Raw genomic sequence first — 25,776 nt, forward strand, 5'->3', positions numbered from 1 at the left:
AGAGGTAGAAAAGCCCCCTGGGTTCCACCCCCAGTACCACCAAAAAAAAAAAGATCTCTGTCCTTGAAAAGCTTAACATTTAGTGGCAGTAAACAAAATAAATAATCAAATGGCAAAATAGATATGAATAGAAGAGAAAAATAAAATTATATTCCAGTTTTTCTTTAGATTTCCTATGACCTAATGTTAAAGCTAATCAGAAACGAATCTTTCATCGCTTGCTTAAACTCTCCCTTATTTTTTTACCTAAATTTGTACTTACAGACTTGATTTTAATAGTAGTTGCATAGTTATTATAAGTAATGAGCAAGTTCCAGAGGCTGGCTCTTAGCCAGAGAAGCAGAATGAAGTAGATACCTTTCTTAATCCTTTCAGAGCAAGGGTGAGTCACAGCGCACCCTCACGTTTATTGTACACCGGAATGTAAGTGTAAGGTAGTGCGTCCCTCCAAGAGCGTCTGTGCCTTTTTCAGACATTAGTAACATCAACAGAGACAGGAAGTTAGTGTCTCCGAGTGATGCGGTGGTCTGTCGAGCTCAGGGGCCAAAACATGCTTCTGAGTGTTCACCGAGCAGCACTGGGGGAACTGCACGCTTGTGGTTTATGACCTAAAAACACAAACTTCTATGCTATTTCACACCATATAGCATTACAAAAGTATTCAGTCCCTATGCATTAGATGAGATCAACCCAGTAAGATTTTTTTTTATTGGGTTTTGAAACAAGGGGCATCCTCCCACTGAGCTACAGTCCCAGCCCTAGTTAATTTTTTTATTTTGAATTAGGATCTCACCAAGTTGCCGAGGTTGGCCTCAAAACTGTGATCCAGCCGGGCGTGGTGGTGCACGCTTGTAATCCCAGCATTTGGGAGGTTGAGACCTGGAGGATCATGGTTCGCGGACAGCCCCAGCTACTTAGTGAGGCCCTCTGCAACTTGGTGAGACCCGGTTTCAAAATAAAGAATAAAAAAATAGGGCAGGGGGTATAGCTCGGAGGTCAAATGCCCCTGGGTTCCATCCTCAGACCTGCAAAAAACCCCCAAAAAACAAATAAAAAACAAAAACTGTGATCCTTCTATCTCAGCGTCCCAAGTACTGAGGTTACAGCCAAGTGCTACCACAGTCTGATAGCTTTTTAAATATTTGATTTAAATTTCCATTATGAACTATGACTAATTACCACTGATTATTAATTTAAACTATAACTAAGTCACATCTTGTCATTATAAATTATTAGATATAGTTGCTTCTCATACTCTAGAAATTATTATGGGAAATACTTGACTTTAATCTCTAAGATAATCTCTAATGACCACATGTAATTTAGATACATATTCTAGTATGTATGCACTATGTCGGGTTTTTTTTTCAGTACTGGGGATTAAACCCAGGGACATTCTACCTTCAAGCTACACCCCCAGCCCTGTTTTTTTCTTTTCTTTTCTTTATTTTGAAACAGGGTCTCACTAAGTTGCAGATAGCCTCATTAAGTAGGCTGGCTGCAAACCTGCAACGCTCCCGTCTCAGCCTCCCAAGTACTGGGATCACAAGCACTCACAGACCACACCTGGTTTGCAGTATGTCTTTTTATCTTTATTAATTATTTTATTTTATTTTGGTACTGGAGATTGAGCCCAGGGACTTTCTACCTCTGAGCTACACCCCCAGCCCTATTTATTTATGTATTTATTTGTTTAGTTATCTTGGTACTGGGGGTTGGACCCAGGGGCATTCTTCCTCTGAGCTACATCTCTGGCTCTTTAAAATGTTTTTGTTTTAAAATTTTGAAATAGGGTCTCACTAAGTTGCTAAGGGTCTCCATGAGTTGCTGAGGCTGCCCTTGAACCTGAGATTTTCCCGTCTCAACCTCCCAAGTACTAGGATTATAGCCTAGTGCCACCATGCCCTGCTTCCCCACTGTATTTTGGTGGGGATCCATGGAGGTCGACAGCGGGAGGTGAATGTTGAGGAGACAGCAGCTCAACCTAGACCAAAAGACTGTCACCGATCAGAACTAGGATAGAAAATACTAGTGCCAACTGGGTGTGGTGGCGCATGCCTTTAATACTTGAGAGGCTGAGATAGGACAAGCATAGGTTCGAGGGCAGCCTTAGCAAGTAGTGAGACTCTCATCAACCTAGGGAGACCCTGTTTCCAAGTAAAAATAAATTAGGGCTGGGGATGTAGCTCAGAAGTAGAATGCCCCTGGTTTCAAACCCCAATACCAACCCCAACTCCAATGCTAGTGTTTTTTTTTATACTCTCAGCTATTGGACACTGGCATTTTTATGATTAATATTAGTAATATTATTTTATAACATGATAGAGAGTCCACCCAGAACTTTTGCTGTTTGTTTGGTAGGAGATTGAACTCAGGGGCATTCTACCTCCAAGTTATACCTCCAGCCCTATTTAATTAATTAATTAATTAATTTATTTATTTATTATTTATTTATTTATTTATTCATTTTGGTGCTGGCAGTTGAACCCAGGAATATTCTACTTTTGAGCTACAAGCCCAATCTAGTGCTTTTTTTAAATTTTGAAACAAAGTTTTGCATAGTAGCTGAGGTTGACTTTGAACCTGTGATACTTCTGCCTCAGCCTCCCAAGTGCTGGAATTACAGGTGTGTGCCACGTTGACTGGCTTACTCAGGAACTTTCTGTTTAATTTGTACTATGAAGTGAGTCACAAGAGCCTTGTCTATTTTCTTTTAGATCCAAGGCCTGAGAGTGAATCAGGAGTCATTTATGTGTTCATTTGTACTAAGGTCCTATTAAGATTCCAGGATATTTGAATGTTAGAGGCGCTTACTTTAGAAGAAGTCCTTTCACCAGTGAAATAAAGGTTAATCTGATTGCATGTTAAGGGGATGAACCAAGCTGAGTGTTGTGGTGCAGACCCATAATCCCAGAATTTGGGGGCTGAGATGGGAGGATGGCAGGTTCAAGCCCAGCCTCAGCAATTTAGCAAGACCCTCAACAACTTAATGGGAAACAAGTTTTAGAATAAAAATGTAACGGAGCTATATCTTGGAGGTAGAATGTCCTGGGTTTAATTTCAAGTACCCTCCCCCCAAATATTTTAAAAAGAAAAAGAGAATGATCCCTGTCATTCATCTTTAAAGATAAGAAATGTTTTTTCCATTTCAATATTTTTTCAGCCAGGCAATCCCAGTACTTGGGAGGCTGAGATGGGAGAATCATGGGTTCACGGCTATCCTCAGCTACTTAGTGAGGCCCTCCTCAGCTTAGTGAGACCCTGTTTCAAAATAAAGAATAAAAAATAGGACTGGGGATGTTTCTTGGAGGGATAATGCCGCTGGATGTAATCCTCAGTAACACACACACACACACACACGCGCATTCAACAAAGAAAAATTCTATTAAAAAGACTCCCTGAAACAAAGGATATTTAGAATAACGATTTCAGCAAAATTTATCATCACTATAACTTCAACTAATTGATAGAGAAGGTCAATAAACAAAGAAAAACCCTGTTTCTATCACATGGCTCAGATCAGAACTTTGCTCAGTGACAAGCATTGGGAAGCACAAGCCCAGAGGCCTGGTAACAGCAGAGGCCGCGGTCCCGCCACCCAGTCCGCACTACTCAAACACTGACACTCTTCCTACACGGCGTAAGGATGAGAGGAGATAAATTTTCTTTTTTATACTTGTTTTATGTTTAACTTTTATATTTGTTTTATGATTAATTATGTATCACCTCTTTGCATTGCCTCCGTAAATTAAATAGTATATGTCACCTGTTTATAGAAGAAAGAGAGTAGAGCACGGGGAGAGGAGGAAGAAAAGGAACTCCTCATACCCCAGAGGCACTCATCCCTTCATGTGGTTTCTCCCGTGACAGCAACAGGGCGTGCGCATCTTCATAATGCTCTACAAGGAAGTGGAGCTTGCTCTGGGCATCAACAGCGAATACACCAAGAAGACTCTAATGCGGCTGCACCCTAACATAAAGGTATTCATCCCGGGGCCAGTGTTTGTCCACTTTTCTGTAGGAGTTTTTCAGATGCATCTTGCTCTGGGCAGTCATAATCTCTAGACTTCTCCAATGTATATTTTGATCAAATAGCATTGAGCCCTCAGAAATAAACACTGCTGAGCGTCGGCAGAACTCACCTGTGATCCTAGTACCTCTGAGGCTGAGCCAGGAGGGTCACAGGTTCAGGCCAGCCCGCGCAATTTAGTGAGACCCTGTTTCAGAATAAAAAAGAAAAAGGGTTGGAGGTTTAGCTTGGAGGTGAAATCCCCCTTCATTCAATCCCCAATGCTAAAGCAAAACAGAAATGAAGTCCTGTATTTTCTCACGCCTTCTACTTTGTTGGGGGTCAGCAGATCTCACAGTTCTGCTTCTCGGACCCTAATTGAAAGCGACAGTTTAACCAAAAGCTTGCTTCCTGCCAGTGTTTTAATGTCCAAGAGTCCTGCCGAGTTCTTATTCTTCTCACTAAGATTATCCCGCAACTTCTTAGATGTGATGTCTGTGGAATCCTCCATCACTGATAGCTTTACAAAAATCAGTAGTACCCGGTGTCACATACTAATAAATAACATTATAAGCCATATGAAAAAGCTCTTTGAAATTTCACCCAAGATGTAAAGCCCATCAGTAACATTGTCCCGGCCTTCAGAAAACTCAAGATGTAATGAGTTAATAAACCTCCAATAAGCTTGAAATAAGTTGCTATTATGCGCTTCATTTGGTAAAAATTCCTCCAGAGAAAGAGATGAGTTGCACGATCTCTAAATATTCTTCATTCACCAGCTCTCCGTCCCTCATGCAATTTTATAATATCAACAGCTGGAAAGAGTGAGGATGGAGCCGTTAAAAGGGCAGAGCTGTGAGCCGAGTGTGGTGGCGCACACTTCTAATCCCAGCATTCAGGAGGCTGAAACCGGAGGATCGTGGTTCGCGGACAGCCTCAGCTACCTAGTGAGGCCCTCTGCAACTCAGTGAGACCCGGTTTCAAAATAAAGAATAAAAACAGGGCAAGAGATGTGGCTCAAAGGTCAAGTGCGGGTTCCATCCCCAGACCCACAAAAAAAAAAAAAAAGGGGGCAGAGTTGTTGAATGTAATTAAAGTGAAACGGGTTTAACTTCCAATTAGAGTGTTATAGCTCTAGGATGTTAAATGTAATTCTTAAGGTAACCCCAAAAAGAAAAAATAGAAAGTATGAAAATAGACATAGGAAGTAAGAAAGGAATTCACACAAAATTAAAAAAAAAAATTAACCAAACACAAAGAAGACAGCAATGCAGAAAATGAGGGACAAAAAAGCTATGAGACATATAGAAAACAAAAAGCAAAATGATAGAAGTAAGTTCATTCTTATCAACAATTGATTTAAATATTTAAATTTAAATGTGGGTTGTACTCTTCAAACAACAGTTTAGGGGCTAGGGATGTAGCTCAGAGGTAGAGTGCTTGCCAAGCATGCACAAGGCCCTGAGTCCAATCCCCAGAACCACAGAATAAATAAATAAAATAGAGAAACCTTAAAAATTAAGGTATATTAAACTGGGAATGGTGGTGCATGCCTGTAATCCCAGTACACTGGAGGCTGAGACAGGAGGATCGCAGGTTTGAGGCCAGCCTGAGCAAACTGTTTTTCTTTCTTTTCTTTCTTTCTTTCTTTCTTTCTTTCTTTCTTTCTTTCTTTCTTTCTTCCTTTCCTTTCCTTTCCTTTCCTTTCCTTTCCTTTCCTTTCCTTCTTTTTGGCACTGGGGGTGTAACCCAGGGGCTTTCTACCTCTGGGCTACACCCCAGCCCTAATTTTTTTTTATAATTTATTTGGAAACAGGGTCTCACTAAGTTGCTGAGAGCCTCACTCAGTAGCCGAGGCTGGCTTCGAACCTGTGCGATCCTCCGGTCTCAGCCTCCCAAGCGTTGAGGTTACAAGCGTGTACCACCAGGCCCAGCCAGTCTGAACAATTTAATTGCGACTGTTTCAAAATAAAATATAAACTGGATATGGTGATACACCCTTGTGTTCCCAGTACACGGGAGGCTGAGATAGGAAGATCACAGGTTCAAAGCCAGCCTAGGCAAATTAATGAAACCTTGTTTCAAAATTTAAAAAAAAAAAAAAAATAGGGCTGGGGTGTAGCTTAGGTAGAATGCCCCTGAGTTCAATCCCCGGCACCACAAAAAAGCTGAATACAGCTAAAAAGATATAAAAATTATGAACATATCTGCATCACGTAACAGACTACTAAAATATATAAAGAAAAACAAGATTTTTTTCTAAACAGTGTAAAAGGTGGTTCTACAATAACAGCTGTACCCTTCAATACCTGATTTTCCATAATGGGCACAACAACCGGACAGAACATAGGTGAGGAGATGTAGAGGGCTTAGCAGTGAGATCTGATGGCAATGTCAAGGCCCCTCCCTAGCAACACACCCAAGTGCACATCCGTGCATTTCCCAGGAGACGTCATCTGTTGGGTCATGAAGTAACTCTTAATGGGTTTTAGCAGGTGGATATCATGACAGGCATCTTTCCAGCCACAACAGGATGGAATTAGAATCAATAACAAAAGGAAAACCAGAAAATGCGCACAACTTGTGGGAATTAAACAAGACACTGTTGAGCAAGTGATAGATCACAGCAGAAATCACAAGACTCTGTCCTCAGGAGACAGATGGAAATAAACATAAAACGGATGGGCCACAGCAAACGTAGCACAGAGGGGAAATTTACAGCTCTAAGTGTTTCATTGAAAAAGAGGTTCAGCCGGGCGTGGTGGCGCACGCTTGTAGTCCCAGCACTTGGGAGGCTGAGACAGGAGGATCGCACAGGTTCGAAGCCAGCCTCGGCTACTTAGTGAGGCTCTCGGCAACTTAGTGAGACCCTGTTTCCAAATAAAATATAAAATAGGTCTGGGAGTATAGCCCAGAGGTAGAAAGCCTCTGGGTTTCATCCCCAGTACCACCAAAAAAAAAAAAAAAAAAAAAAAGAAGAAGAAGAAGAAGAAGAAGAAGAAGAAGAAGAAGAAGAAGAAGAAGAAGAAGAAGAAGAAGAAGAAGAAGAGAAAAAGAGGTTCTGAGCCAAGCATGGTGGCACAGGCTTGTAATCCCAGCATTTGGGAGGCTGAGACAGGAGGATAACGGTTTGTGGCCAGCCTCAGCTAATTAGTGAAGCCCGTTGCAACTCAGTGAGACCCTGTTTCAAAATAAAGAATAAAAAATGGGGCTGGGGGTGTAGCTTGGAGGTAGAATGCCCCTGGGTTCTAGTACTGAAAGAAAAAAAGAAAAGAAAAAAGAAAAAGAGGTTCTGAAAATAACAACCTAACTTTTAACTTGAGGAACCAAAACAAAAGAACAAACTCAAACTAAAACTTGCAGAAGGAAGGAATTAAAGATGAGAGCAGAGATGAGTGAAACAGAATAGAAAAGTTATACATAAAATCAACCAAACCAAAATTTATTTCATTGAAAAAATTGAGATTGATCAGTTGTCAAAAATCTCCCACAAAACAAAAGCCCTGTTTTCAATAACTTCACCAAAAAATTCTACTAAACATTTAATGGCCAACTAAAATATAGTCCTTCTCAAGTTTTACCCAAAATTGAAGATGAGCGAAGACTCCGTACCTGGTTACTCACTTACTCTGATGTCACTGAACTGTACACTTAGAAATGGTTAAGGTGGTAAATTTTATGTTATGTGTATTTTATCATAATAAAAAGTATTTTCCAGAGATTTTGGAGTCATTTTACTTAAGAATATATATGAAAGTAGGATTGTTCATACCAGGGTCACTTGGGGGATTTTGTTTGAAAGCAGGTGGTTACTAAGTTCTTAAAGTAACTTTTTTTTTTTTTTTTTCTGGTGGTACTGGGATTCCTGGAAACCTTTCTACCTCCGGGCTACACGCCCAGACCTTTTTTTTTTTTATATATACTTTTTTATTTGGAAACAGGATCTCTTAAGCCAGCATGGCTGGCTTTGAACCTGCGCGATCCTCCTGTCTCCACCTTCCAAGCACAGGGATTACAAGCGTGTGCCACCATGCCCAACGTTTAAAGTAACATTTAAATCAAGATATATATATATATATATATATATATATATATATATATATATATATGCCTATAGTTAGTGCTTAGTATTTCACCTGAATGGGTTCTAAAACATCAGTTTATTAAGAATTTTTCCAGAATTGTGTGGTGGTGCACACTTAAAATTTTAATACTTGGGAGGCTGAGACAGGAGGATTGCAGGTTCTGGGTCAGCCTTAGCAACCTTGTGAGGCCTTCTGCAACTTAGTAAGACCCTGTTTCAAAATAAAAAATAGAGGCTGGAGGTTTAGGTCAGAGGTAGAATGCCCCCAAGTTCAATCTCCAGTAACACACACACAATTTTTTTTCCAGAGAAAGAGACTGGTTAAATATTCTTAGGGTTTAAAAATACCACATATTGCATAATTCATATAAAGGGAAATGTTAGCCATCAAATTGAGCTAACATTTAATGTGTGTCAGGGCTTCATTAAATGTTAGCAGCTACCTCAAAATATGGTATCTGGACTGGGGGTTCTTAAAAAGTAGAGAATAAAATTAGAAGTTTTCTTGGGTATACCTATATCTTTATATATATTTAGAGAGCAAGCATATTTTGGTATTTGAACTATAAGCATGCTTTTTAGCAAGAAAGGAGACAAGTTTTATTATAATATGAAGGACATTGTATTTCATTTAGTAGTAGTAGTACTGTAGATTGAATCTAGAGGCATTCCACCTCTGAACTACAGCTCCAGCCAGTCTTATTTTATTTTTTATTTTGAAATGAGACCTCCACTAAATCTCTGAGGCTGGCCTCAAACCTGCAATTCTCCTATCTTAGACTCCCATCTTCTGGGATTACTGGTGTGTACCACCACACTACCTCAACATGAAGTACATCTTAAAAGCGTATTCTACGTGGGCTCTCTTCTCTCTCAAGGTGATGAGGCACCCGGATCATGTGTCCTCCAGTGTCTATCTATGGGCTCATCATGAGAAGCTTGTCATCGTCGACCAATCGGTGGCCTTCGTGGGCGGGATTGACCTGGCCTATGGAAGGTGGGATGACAACGAGCACAGGCTCACAGACGTGGGCAGTGTGAAGCGGGTCACCTCAGGACCGTCTCTGGGCTCCCTCACAGTAAGTGGGACTGCATTCAGTGAACACGATTTGTAGTAGTAATTGCATGACTGATGGACGGGTTGGATGAGAGGTGGCATCTCACCGGAGGAGTACAGGACTTTAGTCAAACGTCAGACAGCTGGTTGCATACACTAGCTTTACCACCTAGCTGGCGTGGACCTTAGCACCCTTCCAGGCTTCCTTTCTTCTGTTGTAAGAAGTAAAAACGGACTCAATATCGAGTTTGTTGTCTCAGATTCGGTCAGTTCCTTGGTTTTCCATTTAAACTAAACCTCAATTTAGGAACAGTGACACATGCCCATAATCCCAGTACTTGGGAGGCTGAAACAAGAGGGTTGAGGTTTGTGCACAGCATATGATAACTTAGCAAGACCCCGTTTCAAAATAAAAATAAAATAGGGCTGGGGTATAGCTCAGAGGTAGGACAAGTGTCCTTGAGTTTAGTTCCAATAACCCCCACGCAAATAAATAGCTAAATAAAATGAATGGTCTAATTTCTATTTGGTATCAAAAGGTCATAAAAGAAAATGTCTGTCAATCACGATTTAGATTAAATAACCATCAGAAGCCTTATTAAACATAGCTGTTAGGGCTGGGGTGTATTTAGTAGTAGAATATGCACTTAGCTAAAACGTTTAGAGTCTTTGTAATTAAAGATACAAATTCAGGCCAGGCCAGTCTGGGATCATTTTGAGGGAATTTTGAGTAGATTTAATAACTTCTCAAAGTACCTATCAAATCATGAGCTGCTCAAATATATCCATGTGTATATGTATATATACATACACGTGTATATGTATATATGCTTGTTACTTCAACTCAGTGATTCCTGCAGAATATCAACACATTTATGAAAAATGTTGATGAGTTCCATCTTATTTACTGATTATGTTGGTGGCTTTTCTTGGAAAAAAGCAATTTAGTGAGTAGGTAACAGGGGAAAAGATTGACAGGAAGGCTGGGCGTGGTGGTGCACGCTTGTAATCCCAGCATTCGGGAGGCTGAGACTGGATGATCACGGTTCACGGACAGCCTCAGCGACTTAGTGAGGCCCTCTGCAACTTAGTGAGACCCGGTTTCAAAATAAAGAATAAAAAATAGGGCAGGGGGTGTAGCTCAGAGGTCAAATGCCCCTGGGTTCCATCCCCACACCTGCAAAAAAAAAAAAAAAAAAAAAAAAAAAAAGATCGACAGGAGACACATGTATTAGAGAAAGAAGTTGGGTAGCTCAGCAGTAAATGTAACTCATGTAATATTTACTGTATTTGAGATAAAATCGTTAATTGCAATGTTATCTCCTGCATTGGTTCTGCTGAAGGCGGAGCCTTGTGCATCCTCTGGGAGTGTTTGAGCACCTCCCAAGGATCCACTGAGGCTCCATGGGGGTGCCACCTGCATCTATAAATCTTAACACCCCACCCCCCCCGGCCCCAATGTGCTTGACCGAAGTGACCACGTTGCAGCATGCCTTACGCAGTGTCTCTTTTTATTTTTAATAACTTTCTCAGGCTGCAACAACAGAGTCTATGGAATCTTTAAACCTCAAAAATAAAAGCAAATCTAATAAAAATGTGTCCATCCTGAAGAGTGCCGATGCTGCAGATTCCAAACTGAAAGGAATAGGAAAGCCGACTAAGTTCTCCAAGTTTAGCCTGTATCGGCAGCTGCACAGGCACCAGCTACACAACGCGGACAGCGTCTGCAGCATCGACAGCGCCTCCAGTGAGTCTCGCCCTTTGCTAGAAGTTCCCCGACTGCGCAGTGTTCCTCCACAGCCAGCCGCCACACCTGCCTCTAACCTCTGTCTTTTTATAAAGGAGTAAGATGAGCCAGGTGGAAGGGTCGCTGTGCCATCCTGTTCAGCATCAAGCCATCCTGAGGCTCTGTCTGCCTCATTTTTTTTTTGTCTGCACAAAGTCATGATAATAACCGCTACTCGTGCTTTTGATGGTAGCAGAATGATCAAAGGTTTCTAAACTCTGCCACACTGTAAAGGAAAAAGAACATATTAGATGTGCTTTATAAACTTCAACAAAGTTTCATTTCTTCTCAACTAGAAATATGTCAAGCTTATATCATCAAACATCAGACCTTCTCTATCAGACATTCTCTATCTTATAAATTTACTATTCTTTGCCACCTGTCCAAAAGCCTTGCAGTTTTTTGTTGAACGAACCTTGCAACTAATTTTATAGCCCTGCTAGTTTTAAAACAGTTAAGCTTGCCTTCCAGTTTAGAAAACTTTCTATACATGTGTCTTTGTTTAAAAAAAAGAACTCTTGACTTTCTCCAGGTTATTTTAATCACTATAGAAGCCATCAGAATTTAATCCATGCTTTAAAACCCCACCTGAAACTCTTCCGCCCCTCCAGCGAGGCTGAGCAGGGCCTGGCTGGGCCCAGCCTGGGTAAGTGGCGCGTGGGCCAGGGCCCGGCTTTGCTTTTGTTGATCGTCTGCTGCGTGGCACAGCGAGTGTCTCCAGACTGGCTTTCTGTTCATGCAGTTCCGGCTCCATGTATATTACGGAAAGCCTTTCTGTGCAAAGCGCAAGATCCCTGCTCTCTCTGACTCCAGTGGTGAAGAGAACGCCTTCTCAATAACTAGACAGCGCGTGGGACATGCAGCACAGGGACGCAGTCTGCAGAAGGCGAGAGGCTTCCCCTGTGATGACTCAGAAGGGTTTTTTTTGAGCAGAGGACTTACACATTAGGCCTGGAAGCAACTCGACAGGGGCAGGCGAGGGTGGGAGACATTTGAGGTGAAGAAAGTGGTTGAGGAAAGGAGACAGAAAAGGGGGGTGACCGGCATCTCTGCTCTTAGTAGAAAAGACATTATTCAGCTAAGGTGCCGTGTTGTTGTTTTGTTTTGTTTTTTGTCTTTACCGAGGCTTGAATCAGGGCCATTCTACCTCCAAGCTACAACCCCCAACCCTTTTTATTTTTTATTTGAGACATTATCTCACTAAGCTGCTGAGGCTGGCCTCCAACAAGTAACCCTTCTGTCCCAGCCTCCCAAGTACCCAGATTGCAGGTATGCGATGCAGTTTTCTTCCTTCTTTATGTTTATTTGGTTTTTATCGCTGTACTACAGTCTCACGTCATAACGTAGATCATGTTGACAATGGCAAACATTCACACAGTGCTTGGTGTCCCCCAAGCCCCCATTTCCATCCCTCCCAATATGAGTGACCAGCTTAACAATGTTATACTTCATATGTATACGCAGAGTCGCAGGTGCATTTCCATTAATGAACCTCAGCCTTCTTCCTCCCTGGTTCCACGGAGGATCCCGAATACTCCCTAGCATATTGAGAAAACATGCGTTCCTTCCCTTTCTGTTTTTAGCTGATCTCACTTAAACATAATGTTCTCCAGGCCTTTCCATCTTCTTACAAGTGACATAATTTTGCAGGTATAAAGAAGTCAAATAACAACAAATGTTGGTGAGGATGTAGAGAAATAGGAAATCTTCTTTACTCTTGGTGGGAGTGAAAACTAGTTCAGCCGCTGTGGAGATCAGTGTGGAGATTCCTTAGAAAACTGGGAGTAGATCCGCCATAGGATCTTGGTATCTTTCAAAAGCAGCTGAAATCAGAGAACTACAGTAACATACGTATACCCATGTTCACAGCGGCACAGTTCACAACAGAGCTGGAAGTGTAGCTTGGAGGTAGAACGCCCCTGGATTTCCTTGTGCCAAAAATAAAAAAAAAATTAAAAAAAAGAAGGAAGGAAAGGAAGAAAGGAACTTCAAATTGCACATTAGCTTGAGTAAGTGACTTTGTCTCCCTGAGAATGTGCAGGGTCAACCTCTCTGCAGAAAGGCCCTGTTAAGCGCGCGCCTCATACTCTCCCTGGTTATAGCAGACACTGTAGATTTACAGAGAAGATCACAATGGGTTTTTAATTAGAAAAACTGCACCAAATTCAAGTGATTCTAAATGCAGTTAGTGTTCGCAGTAGAATTCTATAGTATTTATTTGAATTAAAAATCACTTCAAGAATTTTCTTTTAGAATTATGTTCTGAGAATTTTAAAAAATATTTAATAATATCTTTTTATTTTATTGGTGCGTTATAGTCTCACATCATGTTGTTAGTGACATAAATGCACACAGCACTTGGTGGGCTTCCCCCCGGCTCAAGAGGGAGAGTTTCTGATTGATATTGATTTCCTTGATACCATCTCTACTTAAGAAGAGGTAGAATTTTACTCCTCTTACAATTCAACCAGTGTTTACTGATCTTTTCCTTGTAAGCAGTATTAGACTCGTGAGGAGGAAAATAATTTTTTCAATTTAGTTGGGGCAGGTTGGCACATTTGCATATCTGATCCGAGGGATGAGGGAGTGAGGGAAGCCATTTCTGAACTCTGTTGATGCAACATAAAGGGTCTACAAGACTCATCAGTGCTGTCAAGGAGCCTATTGCCTGACAGTGCGTAGTACTTAGTACCTTAGGAATTCATCAAGGGTCAGTACCCCTACTGTAGTAGTCACTGCTGAGGCTTCCTCCACAGATGTAATACAGTTCTGTGAACTCTTATCCACAATTCCCAAATTCAAACACATTTTTTAAAGAGACTTAAAAAAATACAGCCAGTCTTGGTAATACATGCCTGTAAGCCTATACCCAGTACTTAGGAGGCTGAGAGAGGAGGATTGGCAGGCTCAAGGCCAGCCTCAGCAACAGTGATACCCTCAGCAAACTTAGTGAGACCCTGATTCAAAATAAAAAATAAAAGGGCTAAGTGTGTAGCCCAGAGGTAGAATGCCCCTGGGTTTGATCTCCCCCAATCTTACATATATATATATATATATATATATATATATATATATATATATATATATATATATTCACATTGAGGATCTATTTTTGGAACTGATTGTGCATTAGGTACAAGTTCATTAGATAGAGACTGAGAAGGGAGAACAGGCGTTTCAGGAAAATGATATAATAAAGCACAGATATGGGAAATACCAGAGACATTTGTCTCAGGACCTCAGCCCCGAGTGTGGAGCGAGGTGCTACACAGAGGTCTACGGTCTCTTACACACAACCCCGGGGGCAGATGTGATTCAGAAGCCCTAAAGCGTTAGGTTTAGAAAGGTGACAGGAGCTGTGCTCTGTATTAGGTCACGGTGCCTGGGGACTACTTGGAATGTAGGCAAGCCGTTTATATTTGTGCAACACCACGTAGGATCGATGAAGACAGTAAATACTTTGTCACTTCAGGTCAGATTTTTCTAACAGTGAAGCTGGTTGGGGGGGCATCTTTAGAGTTTGGGTGATTGTTTGGGATCTTTAGTTAATCCCAGTACTTGAGAGGCCAAGGCAGGAGGGTCACAGGTTCAAGGCCATCCTCAGCAATTTAGCAAGAGCACCAGCAACTTAACAAGGGCTTGTTTCAAAATAAAATATAAAAAGGGCTGGGGATGTAGCTCAGAGATAGAATGCACCTAGATTTAATCTGAAAAAAAGAAATAAAAGGAAGGGAGGAATGGAGGGGAAAACCTGAGAGAAACAGCCAGGAGGGAAGGTGGAAGATTGGAGAAGTGGAGCCTTGGATGCCAGGGAAGGAGGAAACGAGCAGGCGGGCATGGCCGGGCCTGAGCGCCGTGGGCAGGAAGACACCCTGCCAGAGGGACTTCCACAGCCGGGGTCTGGAGGACAGAGCAGGCTGTGGGAAGTCGGAAGGCAGACCCGGGATGAGCGGCTGCAATCCCGAACTCACGCGGAAGCCAGCTCTGGCCTGAGGAGAGCCGCACCCTGGGGCTGCACAGATGCCGGCTGCCCCGCGGTCAGTGCTGAAGCCAGTCCTCCACTCCGTTGCTTAACTGCTCATCCATTCTCAGGAGACCTCATTTGTTTGGAATACTCTAGGCCTTTGCTGTAAACAAAACCAAAATTGAACTGAGAGCAGCTGAATTCAATTAATAGCAAGATAGTTTTTTCTATCCTAGCCAGCTATTGGGTGAAAATTAATTTTTAAACAAAGTAAAGAGTTTCTATGTAAAACCTTACCTTAGCATATCAATAGATGAAACACTCTGTGTGTTCTTTTAATTTAACTTATCTCTGTCCACCCCCTACTTTCTTTTCATCTTCATTTCTTTAGACAGTGTGCCATCCATGCTTACCATAAAGAGGTCACAGTGAGCCAACAGGCTTACCAGTGCTTTGGTCTCTCTGCCTTATACAGCAGGAAAGTAAATTACTCTGAGCTATCAGTAGAAATCTGTTTTTAGCATTAGTTTTGTTAACTTTAGCAGTAGAAGCTATTTTTTTCTTTTATAGAAAGTTTCAATAACCTTTGGAGGTTAATTATTCAGTTTGGGCTGTGTGTAGTGATGGCAGAGAAACATTTCTTGCTTGTAATCCCAGCATTCGGGAGGCTGAGGCTGGAGGATCGCGGTTCGCGGACAGCCTCAGCGACTTAGTGAGGCCCTCTGCAACTCAGTGAGACCCGGTTTCAAAATAAAGAATAAAAAATAGGGCAGGGGGTGTAGCTCGGAGGTCGAATGCCCCTGGGTTCCATCCCCAGACCTGTAAAAAAAAAAAAAAAAAAAAAAAAAAAAAGAAACACTTCTTCTGCAAATATTAATTGATGGCCCCCTTGAGGTCAGGAGCTACATCAGACAATGAGGGGACCAAATCCCCCCTCCAAGGAATTGATAGACTATGGGGGAGAAGGCAAGGCAGCTTGTACAGCTGCATCAGAGTCAGCGGCCTTGGGGTGTGATTCCTCATGAGATGCTAGCGGTGTTAGTGGCCGCCCTCCCCATGTGGGCGTCAGGAGGTCCCTAGGGCAGGTGACAGCTAGTGTGGTTCCTGAAGGGTGACTCGGCCGGGGAGGCGCTGTGGGCAGAGGAATAATGTGCAGAGAACACAAGGCAATGCCGGCCCGAGCTGAGCTGTCAAATACAGTGAACAGCGTGGGATAAGTGGGGTCTTGGGCCAGGGGCAGAGGCCCAGGACCAGGGAGATAGATCCACAGCAGTTTGGGGAGATCTTTCTACGCACTAAATACTCAGGCTCGCTCCTCCTGCCGCCAGGGGCGGTCCTGGAAAGGCCATAAGCCACGAGTTTGCACTTAACAGAGTCCTGGGACAGCACAGTGGCGTGAGGGGACCAGTCCCGCCCTCTCCCTGGCTAATCCAAGGAGTACCCCTGATTCACGCAACGTGTTCTCATCCCAGTGCATTTGTCACGCGCCTCTTCGTGCCAAGCGCCCGTCTGTCCTGTGTCGTGTGCTGTGTTCCTGCGTCGCCATCTTCATCCAGATCACTCCCTAAACTTGCAGCTTCACCCAAAGCGTATGTTTAAGCAAAACCGTCCCATAAAGCTCTTTGTGAAGTGCTGCAGGTGATACTTTCGTGCCTCCTTCAGAAGCTTCTGTCCGCTGATGGTGTATTTTCTGTGGATGCCTTTTGTGATTTTAGGAATACAGAATGGTGGAGGCCAAAGAGATTGGCTGTCACTGGAGGCCAACCTCCTCCTTTTTTCTTGGGGGGCGGTAGTGGGGATTGACCCAGGGGCATTCTACCCCTGAGCTCCAGCCCCAGCCCATTTTTATTTTTCATTTGAAACAGGGTCTCGCTAGGCGTATGAGCATCTCACTACTTGCTGAGGCTGTCCTTGAACTTGCGATCCCCTGTCTTAGCCTCCCAAGTACTGGGATTACAGGCGTGTTCCACCACACCCGGCTCCAAGTTCTTCCTTCTATACTTATGGGATTTCTGACCCCAAAAGGTGAGACCCATCTCAGTTAGCTAGTTAATTCCACAGCTGGAACATGTAAATAGGAGGTTGCTTCTTTTTGAGATGCAGAGGCCGGGTGTGTGCCACAGGGGTGAGGAAGGCAGTGTCCTGGGCCCTCTAGTGCCCTCAGGCTGCTGGCTCTCCACCCTCTCCTGGCTCTATTGCTCTCCCAGACTCTCTTCAACTTCTGAGTTACATCCCCAGCTACTTTTATTTATTTATTTATTTATTTATTTATTTATTTATTGTTTTTTAAATTTTTATTTGTACTGGAAATTGAACTTAAGGGGCTTTATCTCTGAGCTATACCCCCAACTCCTTTTATTTTGAAACAGGGCTTGCTGAGTTGCTGAGGGCCTCACTCAGTTTCTGAGACTGGCCTCAAACCTGTGGTCCTTCTGCCTCAGCCTCCTGAGTACTGGGATTACAGATTTGCACCACTTTGTCCAGCATCATTTCACAGTTAGCTCCATGATGGGTCCTTCCAGTGCTTTCATGAGAATAAAATGTTCAACTCCCCCGAAAGTGTTTTATTGTCTGATGAGAAACCTGGTCATGGTTTCAACTAAAACTCGGGAGCTAGGTGTGAGACCAGCCTCAGCAATGTAGTAAGACTCTCAACAACATAGCATAACTTTGTTTCAAAATAAAAAAATTAGAAAGGGCTAGGGGTATAGCTCAGAGGTACAATACCCCTGGCTTCAGTCTCTAGTACCAAAAAGATTTAACTTGTGAAGGTTATGAAACCTTGCCAGCCCACCTCCTCTAATCAAATGGATGTGTGCTGCCCTAGTTATGAGTCTCAAGAAGACATGCTTAGGTGTTTGGTGAGGGAGGCGAGTCCCCGCTCTGGAGCCTGCCTGAGCCGCGGTCTCTGCCTTCACAGACACCGGCTCCATCCGCAGCGTGCACACAGGTGTGGGAGAGCTACACGGGGAAACCAGATTCTGGCACGGCAAGGACTACTGCAATTTTGTCTTCAAGGACTGGGTTCAGCTTGATAAACCTTTTGCTGGTGAGTATTGTGGTGGAGTGTGGATTCTATTTTGTCTTTTCCTTTTGAGCACTTCAGCAAGTCTACAAGTCAAACTGCCTTTTCTTTTGCATTATTTTTGAAAATTTGGTAAAACATTGAGGACCTAATGTGGGCATATACCTAAGGACTTTATTGTCTCAGGAAAAAAGAACATGAAGTGAAGCCAATCTCTCTGAAACTCTTAGGTTTCCTACAGATCTATACATCTGCTCACTGGGATTACTGTAATGCCTACTAATCTATACATCTCTGATTCCCTAGGAGATAGTAGCCTTCCTTTGATCATTTTTATCTGTCTATCTTCCAGCATTAGAGTGATGGATTTTCAGCTTCTCTGTGTTCCTATGTCTAGGTAGAGATGGCAGTGCATATGTGAAATAAAGAAAATAAATATGCCAAGTACACAGCCTCAGACGGCTTGCTGTGATTCACATCTGACCTGGTTTGGAGATGAGCACTGGTGACAGGGAGCTGTGTTTGCTGAAGGTGCATGTGGGACTGTGGTCCTCAACATAAGATGCACATTTCCCTTGACTGTAATCACAGTGTTCTGCCCAAGCCAGGAAATATGTGCACAGTGCGTTAACACATTCCTCTACACATCGTAGATGGGGGTCAGAGGGCATCTGAAGCACAGAAGTTGGTAACAGATGCTTCTCTTGTGTCCCGCGAAGATTTCATTGACAGGCACTCCACACCCCGGATGCCCTGGCACGACATTGCCTCTGTGGTCCACGGGAAGGCGGCTCGTGACGTGGCTCGTCACTTCATCCAGCGCTGGAACTTCACCAAGGTACTCAATCTTGTTATCAAGATTCAGCCCATATGAAAAGAGCCAGTCCCCACTGGGGAAGAAACCCAAGAGGGGGCCATGGCTGTGATACCACTTGTAGTTGTATGTACCATTGTTAGGGCACCTGAGCTTCTGCGCGTTAAAAACATAAATAGCCGGACGTGGTGGCGCACGCTTGTAATCCCCACGCTTGGGAGGATGAGACGGGAGGATCGCGCAGGTTCGAAGCCAGCCTCAGCTACTTAGTGAGGCTCGCAGCAACTTAGTGAGACCCTGTTTCCAAATAAAGTATAAAGTAGGTCTGGGAGTGTAGCCCGGAGGTAGAAAGCTTCTGGGTTCCACCCTCAGTGTCACCAAAAAATGAGTAATAAATAAATAAATAAATAAATAAATAAAAACATAAACAAATGAAAGTAAAGAAATGTGTTGGGAGCAGTGACACACACCTGGAGTCCCAGTGACTCAGGAGGCTGAGGCAGGAGGGTCTCAAGTTCGAGGCCAGCCTGGGCAAGTTAGGAAGACACTGTCTCAAAATAAAAAGGGCTGGTGTGCAGCTCAGTGGTGGAGTGCTTGCCTAGAATGTGTGAGGCCCCGGGTTCAATCTCCGGAGCCACAAAACAAATAAATGAAACATAAAATAATACAAAATAAATAAAATAATTTCAGAATGAATGTTCCTGAACTTTAATAGCACAGACAATTCAGAGAGCAGAGGAATAGATACTGCTTTTGAGACCTCTGATTTTTAAATCTTTTAACCTTGAACTCTAATTTGCTGGGTAGGACTCCATAGTCACGGGAAGGGCTGTTGTGGGGACAGGAGCCTTGTGCAGATGAGCCCTTCCAGTCCTGGCACTGCCTGGTTCACTGGTACAGGGCCTACCCCAGGTGACCAGCCCGAGGCTCCCAGAGCCTCCTTGCAGGACCTTCGCTGCTGCTGAGAAGGCGGCCGGCATTTATTCGTCCAGCACATGCCATCCCAGGGTATTAAGGGTCCACCATGCCTGCCTGAAATGAGGCACCATTCCTCCTGGTAGTTCCCAAAATAGATTTGGTTCTATCAACAGCTCAGAGTCTCACTCTGGTTATCAGTTGCATGAGCATTATAAACATGTAGTGGAAGCTTAAAAGAAATATTTTGAACAAGATCTTAGAGGGGATGGATGAGTAAACAAGTCATGGTACTTTTAATTTAATGTCAAAGCTGATAAAAACTGCTGATACCTGCACTTGGGTTTGGGTGGGGGTTTTGTTTGTTTTAGGGATTTTTTTGTTTCTTTTGTTTTGATACTAGGGATTGAACTCAGGGGCATTCTACCACCAAGCTACACCCCCAGTTTTTTTTTTTTTTTATTTTATTTTTGCAGTACTGGGGATGGAACCCAGAGGCATTCTACCTCTGAGCTACACCCACAGCCCTATTTTTTATTCTTTATTTTGAAACAGGTCTCACTGAGTTGCAGAGGGTCTCACTAAGTAGCTGAGGCTGTTCACGAACTGTGATCCTCCTGTCTCAGCCTCCCAAATGTTGGGATTACAAGCGTGTGTCACCGCACCACACTATTTTTTTTTTTTTTAATTTTAAAACAGGGTCTTGCTAAATTGCTGACGGTCTTGTTGTGTTGCTAAAGTTGGCCTTAAACCTGCAATCCTCCTGTCCCAGCCTCCCAAGTACTGGGTGGGATTACAGGTGTGTGCTACCACATCCGACTGTTTTTTGTACTTTTATACTCTGCTTCTGGGAGCATACACTGGTCCATTACCAGTAGGTCTTCTTTTATAAAACATTCAATTTTAGAGCCAGGCATAGTGGCTTCCCCCTAATATTCTAGTACTTGGAAGGCTGAGACAAGAGGATCTTGGGCTTAAAACCAATGTGAAGTATCTTAAAGAGACTCTGTTTCAAAATAAAAAAGCCAGGCTTGGTGGCGCATGCCTATAATCCCATTACTTGGAAGGCTAAGACAGGAGATCACAGGTTCAAGACCAGCTTCAGCAATTTAGCGAGACCCTGTTTCAAAATACAAAATATAAAGGGCTGGAGGTATAGCTCAGAGGTAGAATGCCTCCTGGGTTCAATCCCCAGTACCACAAAAACAAAGGAATGAATGAAAGAATAGATAAATAAACAACAATAAAAAATAAAATGGCTGAGGGTATATAGCTCAGAGGTATAATGTCCCTGGCTTACCTCCCCAATACCACAATTAAAAAAAAGTATGCAATTTTAAATTCAGAAAAACTATTTCCAGGTATTTAAGCTAAAGAAGTAATATATTAAGGCAAGTTATTTTTGACATTGCTTGTAATATTTCAAATAAAATTAGATAACTAGAATACTCATAAGAATTTGTTAAATTATGATTATTCATATTATTTTACTATAAAGTTGTTAAAACATTATAGTGTTTTGTTATTCTGGCAAGATATTTACAATACAGTAAAAATTTAGTTACAAAATGATGGTCCCATTCTTGCAATTATATACCTCTATAGCTGTATAATCTATTTAATCATTTTTTACAAATGTAGAACAATGCATGCTTGCTACTAGGTAAAATAAGGAAGTAGAAAACACAAACAAATATTCTATAGCCTTTTACTTCACAATGTCCACTAATTTTTCTTTTAACTGTTTTCAATTGGTTTTGCAGTGTTGGGGATGGAAGCCAGGGCTTCTGTGCATGCTAAGCAAAGCTCTGACACTGAGCTACGTCCCCAGCCATTTTTTCTTTTCTTTTGCAGCACCAAGGATTGAACCCAGGAGCATTCTACCTCCAAGCTACCCTCAGCCCTATTTTTTATTTTGAAACAGGGTTTCACTAAGTTTCAGAGGGCCTCACAAAGTAGCTGAGGCTGACCGAGAACCCGGATCCTCTTTCTCAGCCTCCTAACTACTGAGATTACAAGCTTGTGCCACCACACCCAGCTTCAGCCATTTTTTTAAAGTAATGCTGATTTCTTTTGTAATTACAAAAGGGGAAGGAATGGGCTTTTCCCCCTAATTTGCACCTTTTTATTTGCCTTCCTCTATTTTAGATTATGAAACCAAAGTATCGGTCTCTTTCTTATCCATTTCTGCTTCCAAAGTCTCAAACCACAGCCCATGAGCTGAGATACCAAGTGCCTGAAACTGTCAGCGCTCGCGTGCAGGTAAGCCCGGCTTTCCTCTTTGCCAAATGCTATTGGGCAACATTACTGTTATTGGACCAAGTACCTATTATGTTGATTTCAGGTTTTTCAGTAAGGACAACTTTTCCAAAGCAAATCTGAATGGACTTTTAAAGCTTGGTATTATATATCCTATGTTAAATGGATTAAATTCACCCTCCTTTTAACACACACACACACACACACACACACACACACACACACACACACTAAATGCAAATCTTCACAAGAGTCACAATGGAGGAATGGGCGCCCTTGTAATTCCTTCTGAAGGGGTTCTAGAGACGCGATCCACAGTGAGCCTAGGGCTGTACTGCTCAAGCACCAGGGATGCGGCTGAATTTCACATTTAGGAAGCTAGTTAAAGTCCAATCTAATTTTAGTTCTTAATTAACCAAATGCCTTTTAGAGGCTTGCTTAATGTAACCAGGAATTTACTTCATAGAGCAACAAAATTTTATTATATCTGGTCTAACCATCTCAAATGACAAATTATGAGTGAATTACAAATAAAAACTCAAAGCCAGTGGGGGCCCGGAGGCTTAACCAGGACCACCGGATAGTTATTGCTAGAGGTGGAGCTTGAAATCCGAGGTAACCCGGCATGGTAGCTCATATCTGTAATTCCAGTACCTGGAAGACTGAGACAGGAGGACCATAGCTTTCAGGCCAGCCTTAGAAATTAGGAAGACCTTCAGTAACCTGATGAGACCTTGTTTCAAAACAAAAAATATAAAGGGCTGGCGTATAGCTCAGAGGCAGAACGCCTCCATTCAATCCCCAGTACCGCTCAAAAGCAAGGGACCAGCTGGAGTAAAACACTGGCTCTTGGAGGAGGCGATGAACCCAGTCAGCGTAAGGCCAGGGAGAACTTCTTTTCCATCCTGAAGGAAACATAATATGTGAATGTTTCATGAAGATTAAGCTAATTATCCTAGATTTTGTTCTATTATCCTTGGGGAGATAGGTCATCTTCATAAAACGTTTGTCCCTAAAGCTCAGTTTTATTTATTTATTTATTTATTTATTTATTTTTAATTTTTATTTATTTTTATTTTTTTTATTGGAGCACTTTATTCATACATCATAGTGGGATACAAACTTTTGTAGACATACATGCACACATCGCCCAGTCAGCCCCCACCCGATCCCCACCCCATTCTCTCCCCATCCCTCCTTCCCATGCTTGGCTTAGTGGTTGACATCTAGTATTATAGCAATTTATCCAAAATTAAAAATGATAATTTCACATAACAGTTTCATTTGTCTGATACCAAGCTTTTGATGACTTAAAGATAACATTTCAATATTTCTTTTTGCTTTCTTTCTTACCAGAGAATATTTTTTTTCTATTTTTTTAGGTGAAACTATCATATATTTATATATTTATTTTTCAGAAAAAAATCTATCCTAATATGGAATATGGACTCTAGATACCCAAAACGATCTTGAAAAAGAACAAAGCTAGAAGATATATATTTTCTGATTTCAAACCATATAAAGCTACAATAATTGTAACAGTATAGTACTGTTCTAAAGGCAGATATATAAACCATTGGAGTTAAATAAAAGCCTAGAGCTAAATTCTTCCCTATATTGTCAAGGTATTTTTGACAAGGTTTCCATGAACACTTGGTGGTGGAAATAATAATCTTTTAACTAAATATTGTTGAAAAATAATACTTACATGGAAAAGAATAAAATTGGACCCTTACCTAATCCCATATACAAATATTAACTCAAAACAGATAAAAGACCTAAATATAAATCTTAAGACTATAAACTTTTAGAAGAAAATCTGGGTCATAAAACCTCACAACATTGAAATTTGCAGTGATTTCTTGGATATGATTTCAATGGCACAGGCAACAGAAGAGTATACAAACTCCCTAAAAAATAAAAAAATATTGTATATCCAAAGACAATGTAAACAGAGTTAAAAGTTACTGATAGAATGGGATAAAATATTTCCAAATGCTATATCTGAAGGTATATTAATATTCCAACTAGACATCCTAAAAATTAACAACAATAAAGGCAAACAATACCATTTAGAGATAGGTAAAAGACTAACATAAATAATGAATCTCCACAGATAACCAATCTTAGTTGTCTGTTGGATGGAAAATCTTGTTTCTCTGGTTCTGGTGTGTGTTACCTATTTCTTCTTTGTAGTTAATCTCTTTGAGTATTTTCTCTAGCGCTGGTTTTGAAGACATAAATTCCTTCAGTTTCTGTTTGTCATGGAAACTTCTTATTTCTCCATCTAATTTGATAGAAAGTTTTGCTGGGTAGGACATTTTTGGCTGGAAGTTGTTTTCTTTCAGAGTTTGGAATATGTTACTCCAAGCCCTTCTGGCTCTCGTGACTTGGTTTGGGAAGTCTGGAGTGATTCTAATTGGTTTGCCTCTGAATGTCACTTGGTCCTTTGTTTTTGTTGCCTCTAAGATTCTCTGCTTGGCTTCCACATTGGTCATTTTGACAATTATGTGGCGTGGGGATCCTCTTCTCTGATCCTGTCTAAAGGGAGTTCTATAAGTTTCCTGGATCTGTGTATCAACCTCTTGCTCTATGTTTGGAAATATTTCTGCTATTACTTCCTTGAAGAGATTGTTGATCCCTTTGGTTTCACTTTCTTTTCCCTCCTCTATTCCAATTATTCTTAGGTTAGCTCTCTTAAAATGGGCCCATATTTCTTCAATATCAGATTCCTGCTGTTGGATATTTTTTTCTATATTAGAAACTATGCGTTCATTTTTGGAATGATCATCTTCTAAGAGCGAGATTCTGTTCTCCATGTGGTCTAATCGGTTGTTTGTGCTTTGAATTGAGGCCTTTACTTCATTGATTGCATCCTTTATCTCTTTTTGGCTCTCTCTGAGTTCTTTTCGAAGCACCTCTATTATTTCTACAGTTATTTTCCTGATTTGATCTTCTAGAAATCTCTGATTCTGATGTTGTGGGGTTGTGGGCATTCATTGCTCCAGTGTTATTCCTCTTTCCCATGATTTCAGAAGTTTGTGCCTTCTCCGGGTTCTTCCCTTGGGTCACTATGACTTCGCTTAAGGTGCTCTGGATCTCGAGTCTGTAGTATCTCTGACCTCACTACTCCTTTACTGGGTTGTATCACAGAGTCTCCGACCCAGGGAGTCGATAGAGGCTGCTTTAGACTATGGGGGGTGCCAGGTTGCACGTTCTCCTATGGTGTGATATCTCTGCCACCGCCACTCCCCCACTGGGTCAAGTCCCAGGGAGTACAGTACTGGGATTTCTCCTCTGTGGCCCGCAATTTGACTCACTGTTCTTGAGTACGCAGATGTAGCTGTACTGGACTCGGTGAATTCACTGCTGCTGCCGCCGGTGGCAATATGGCGCCGCTGCCACGCCCTCGGCCGTGAGGCTGGCGTATTTTTTCTTCTCTGGTTTTGAGTTTCACTCTGAGTCCCTGCAGCGTGTGCTGAGCTCAGCCACTGGGAGCTTTAGATGCTCCCTGCGCCGAAAGATCCCGCCTGGCTGTTCCGCAGCGGCTCACCTCGGCTTGCTCCCTAAAGCTCAGTTTTAGGGACAGAGTTTCCTAAACTAGGTGTTGTCTAGGAAATGCTGATGACTATTTCGCAAAAAATGGTTTCCCTGGACAGATATGCATTTCAGGTATCTTTAAATAAAACAGCTCAGTGCGTATGAAACCACTAAGCCGGATGTGATGGGGGCATTTCCCAAGCTTATTTGACAAAGCTTTTCATTTTATTTCACCTCTGTTGCTCTCTGAACAAACACGTTAGGACTTGAAGTTTATACATATGGAGAACGTATTAGGCTAGAAGGAGACTGAAAGCTGAGGA

The 25,776-nt window shown here is 42.1% G+C and overlaps 1 protein-coding gene across 2 annotated transcripts in view; it reads left to right on the forward strand.

Annotated features, from left to right (window-relative positions):
- The window catches only part of PLD1 (phospholipase D1), a gene marked incomplete at both ends in the record, with an annotated part of 113,319 nt that overhangs the window by 31,125 nt on the left and 56,418 nt on the right, over positions 1-25,776 (forward strand). The window contains 7 exons of one of the 2 annotated variants that reach the window (XM_080696738.1): positions 3,871-3,981; positions 8,972-9,172; positions 10,684-10,897; positions 11,469-11,582; positions 17,821-17,949; positions 18,645-18,763; positions 21,803-21,916. In XM_080696738.1, the coding sequence (XP_080552864.1) occupies positions 3,871-3,981; positions 8,972-9,172; positions 10,684-10,897; positions 11,469-11,582; positions 17,821-17,949; positions 18,645-18,763; positions 21,803-21,916 (1,002 nt within the window). The remainder of the gene's footprint in view (positions 1-3,870; positions 3,982-8,971; positions 9,173-10,683; positions 10,898-11,468; positions 11,583-17,820; positions 17,950-18,644; positions 18,764-21,802; positions 21,917-25,776) is intronic. The other variant, XM_080696739.1, reaches the window with a different exon arrangement.

This window comes from Muscardinus avellanarius (assembly GCF_963383645.1).
Source record: "Muscardinus avellanarius genome assembly, chromosome: 5".
Lineage (NCBI taxonomy): Eukaryota > Metazoa > Chordata > Mammalia > Rodentia > Gliridae > Muscardinus > Muscardinus avellanarius.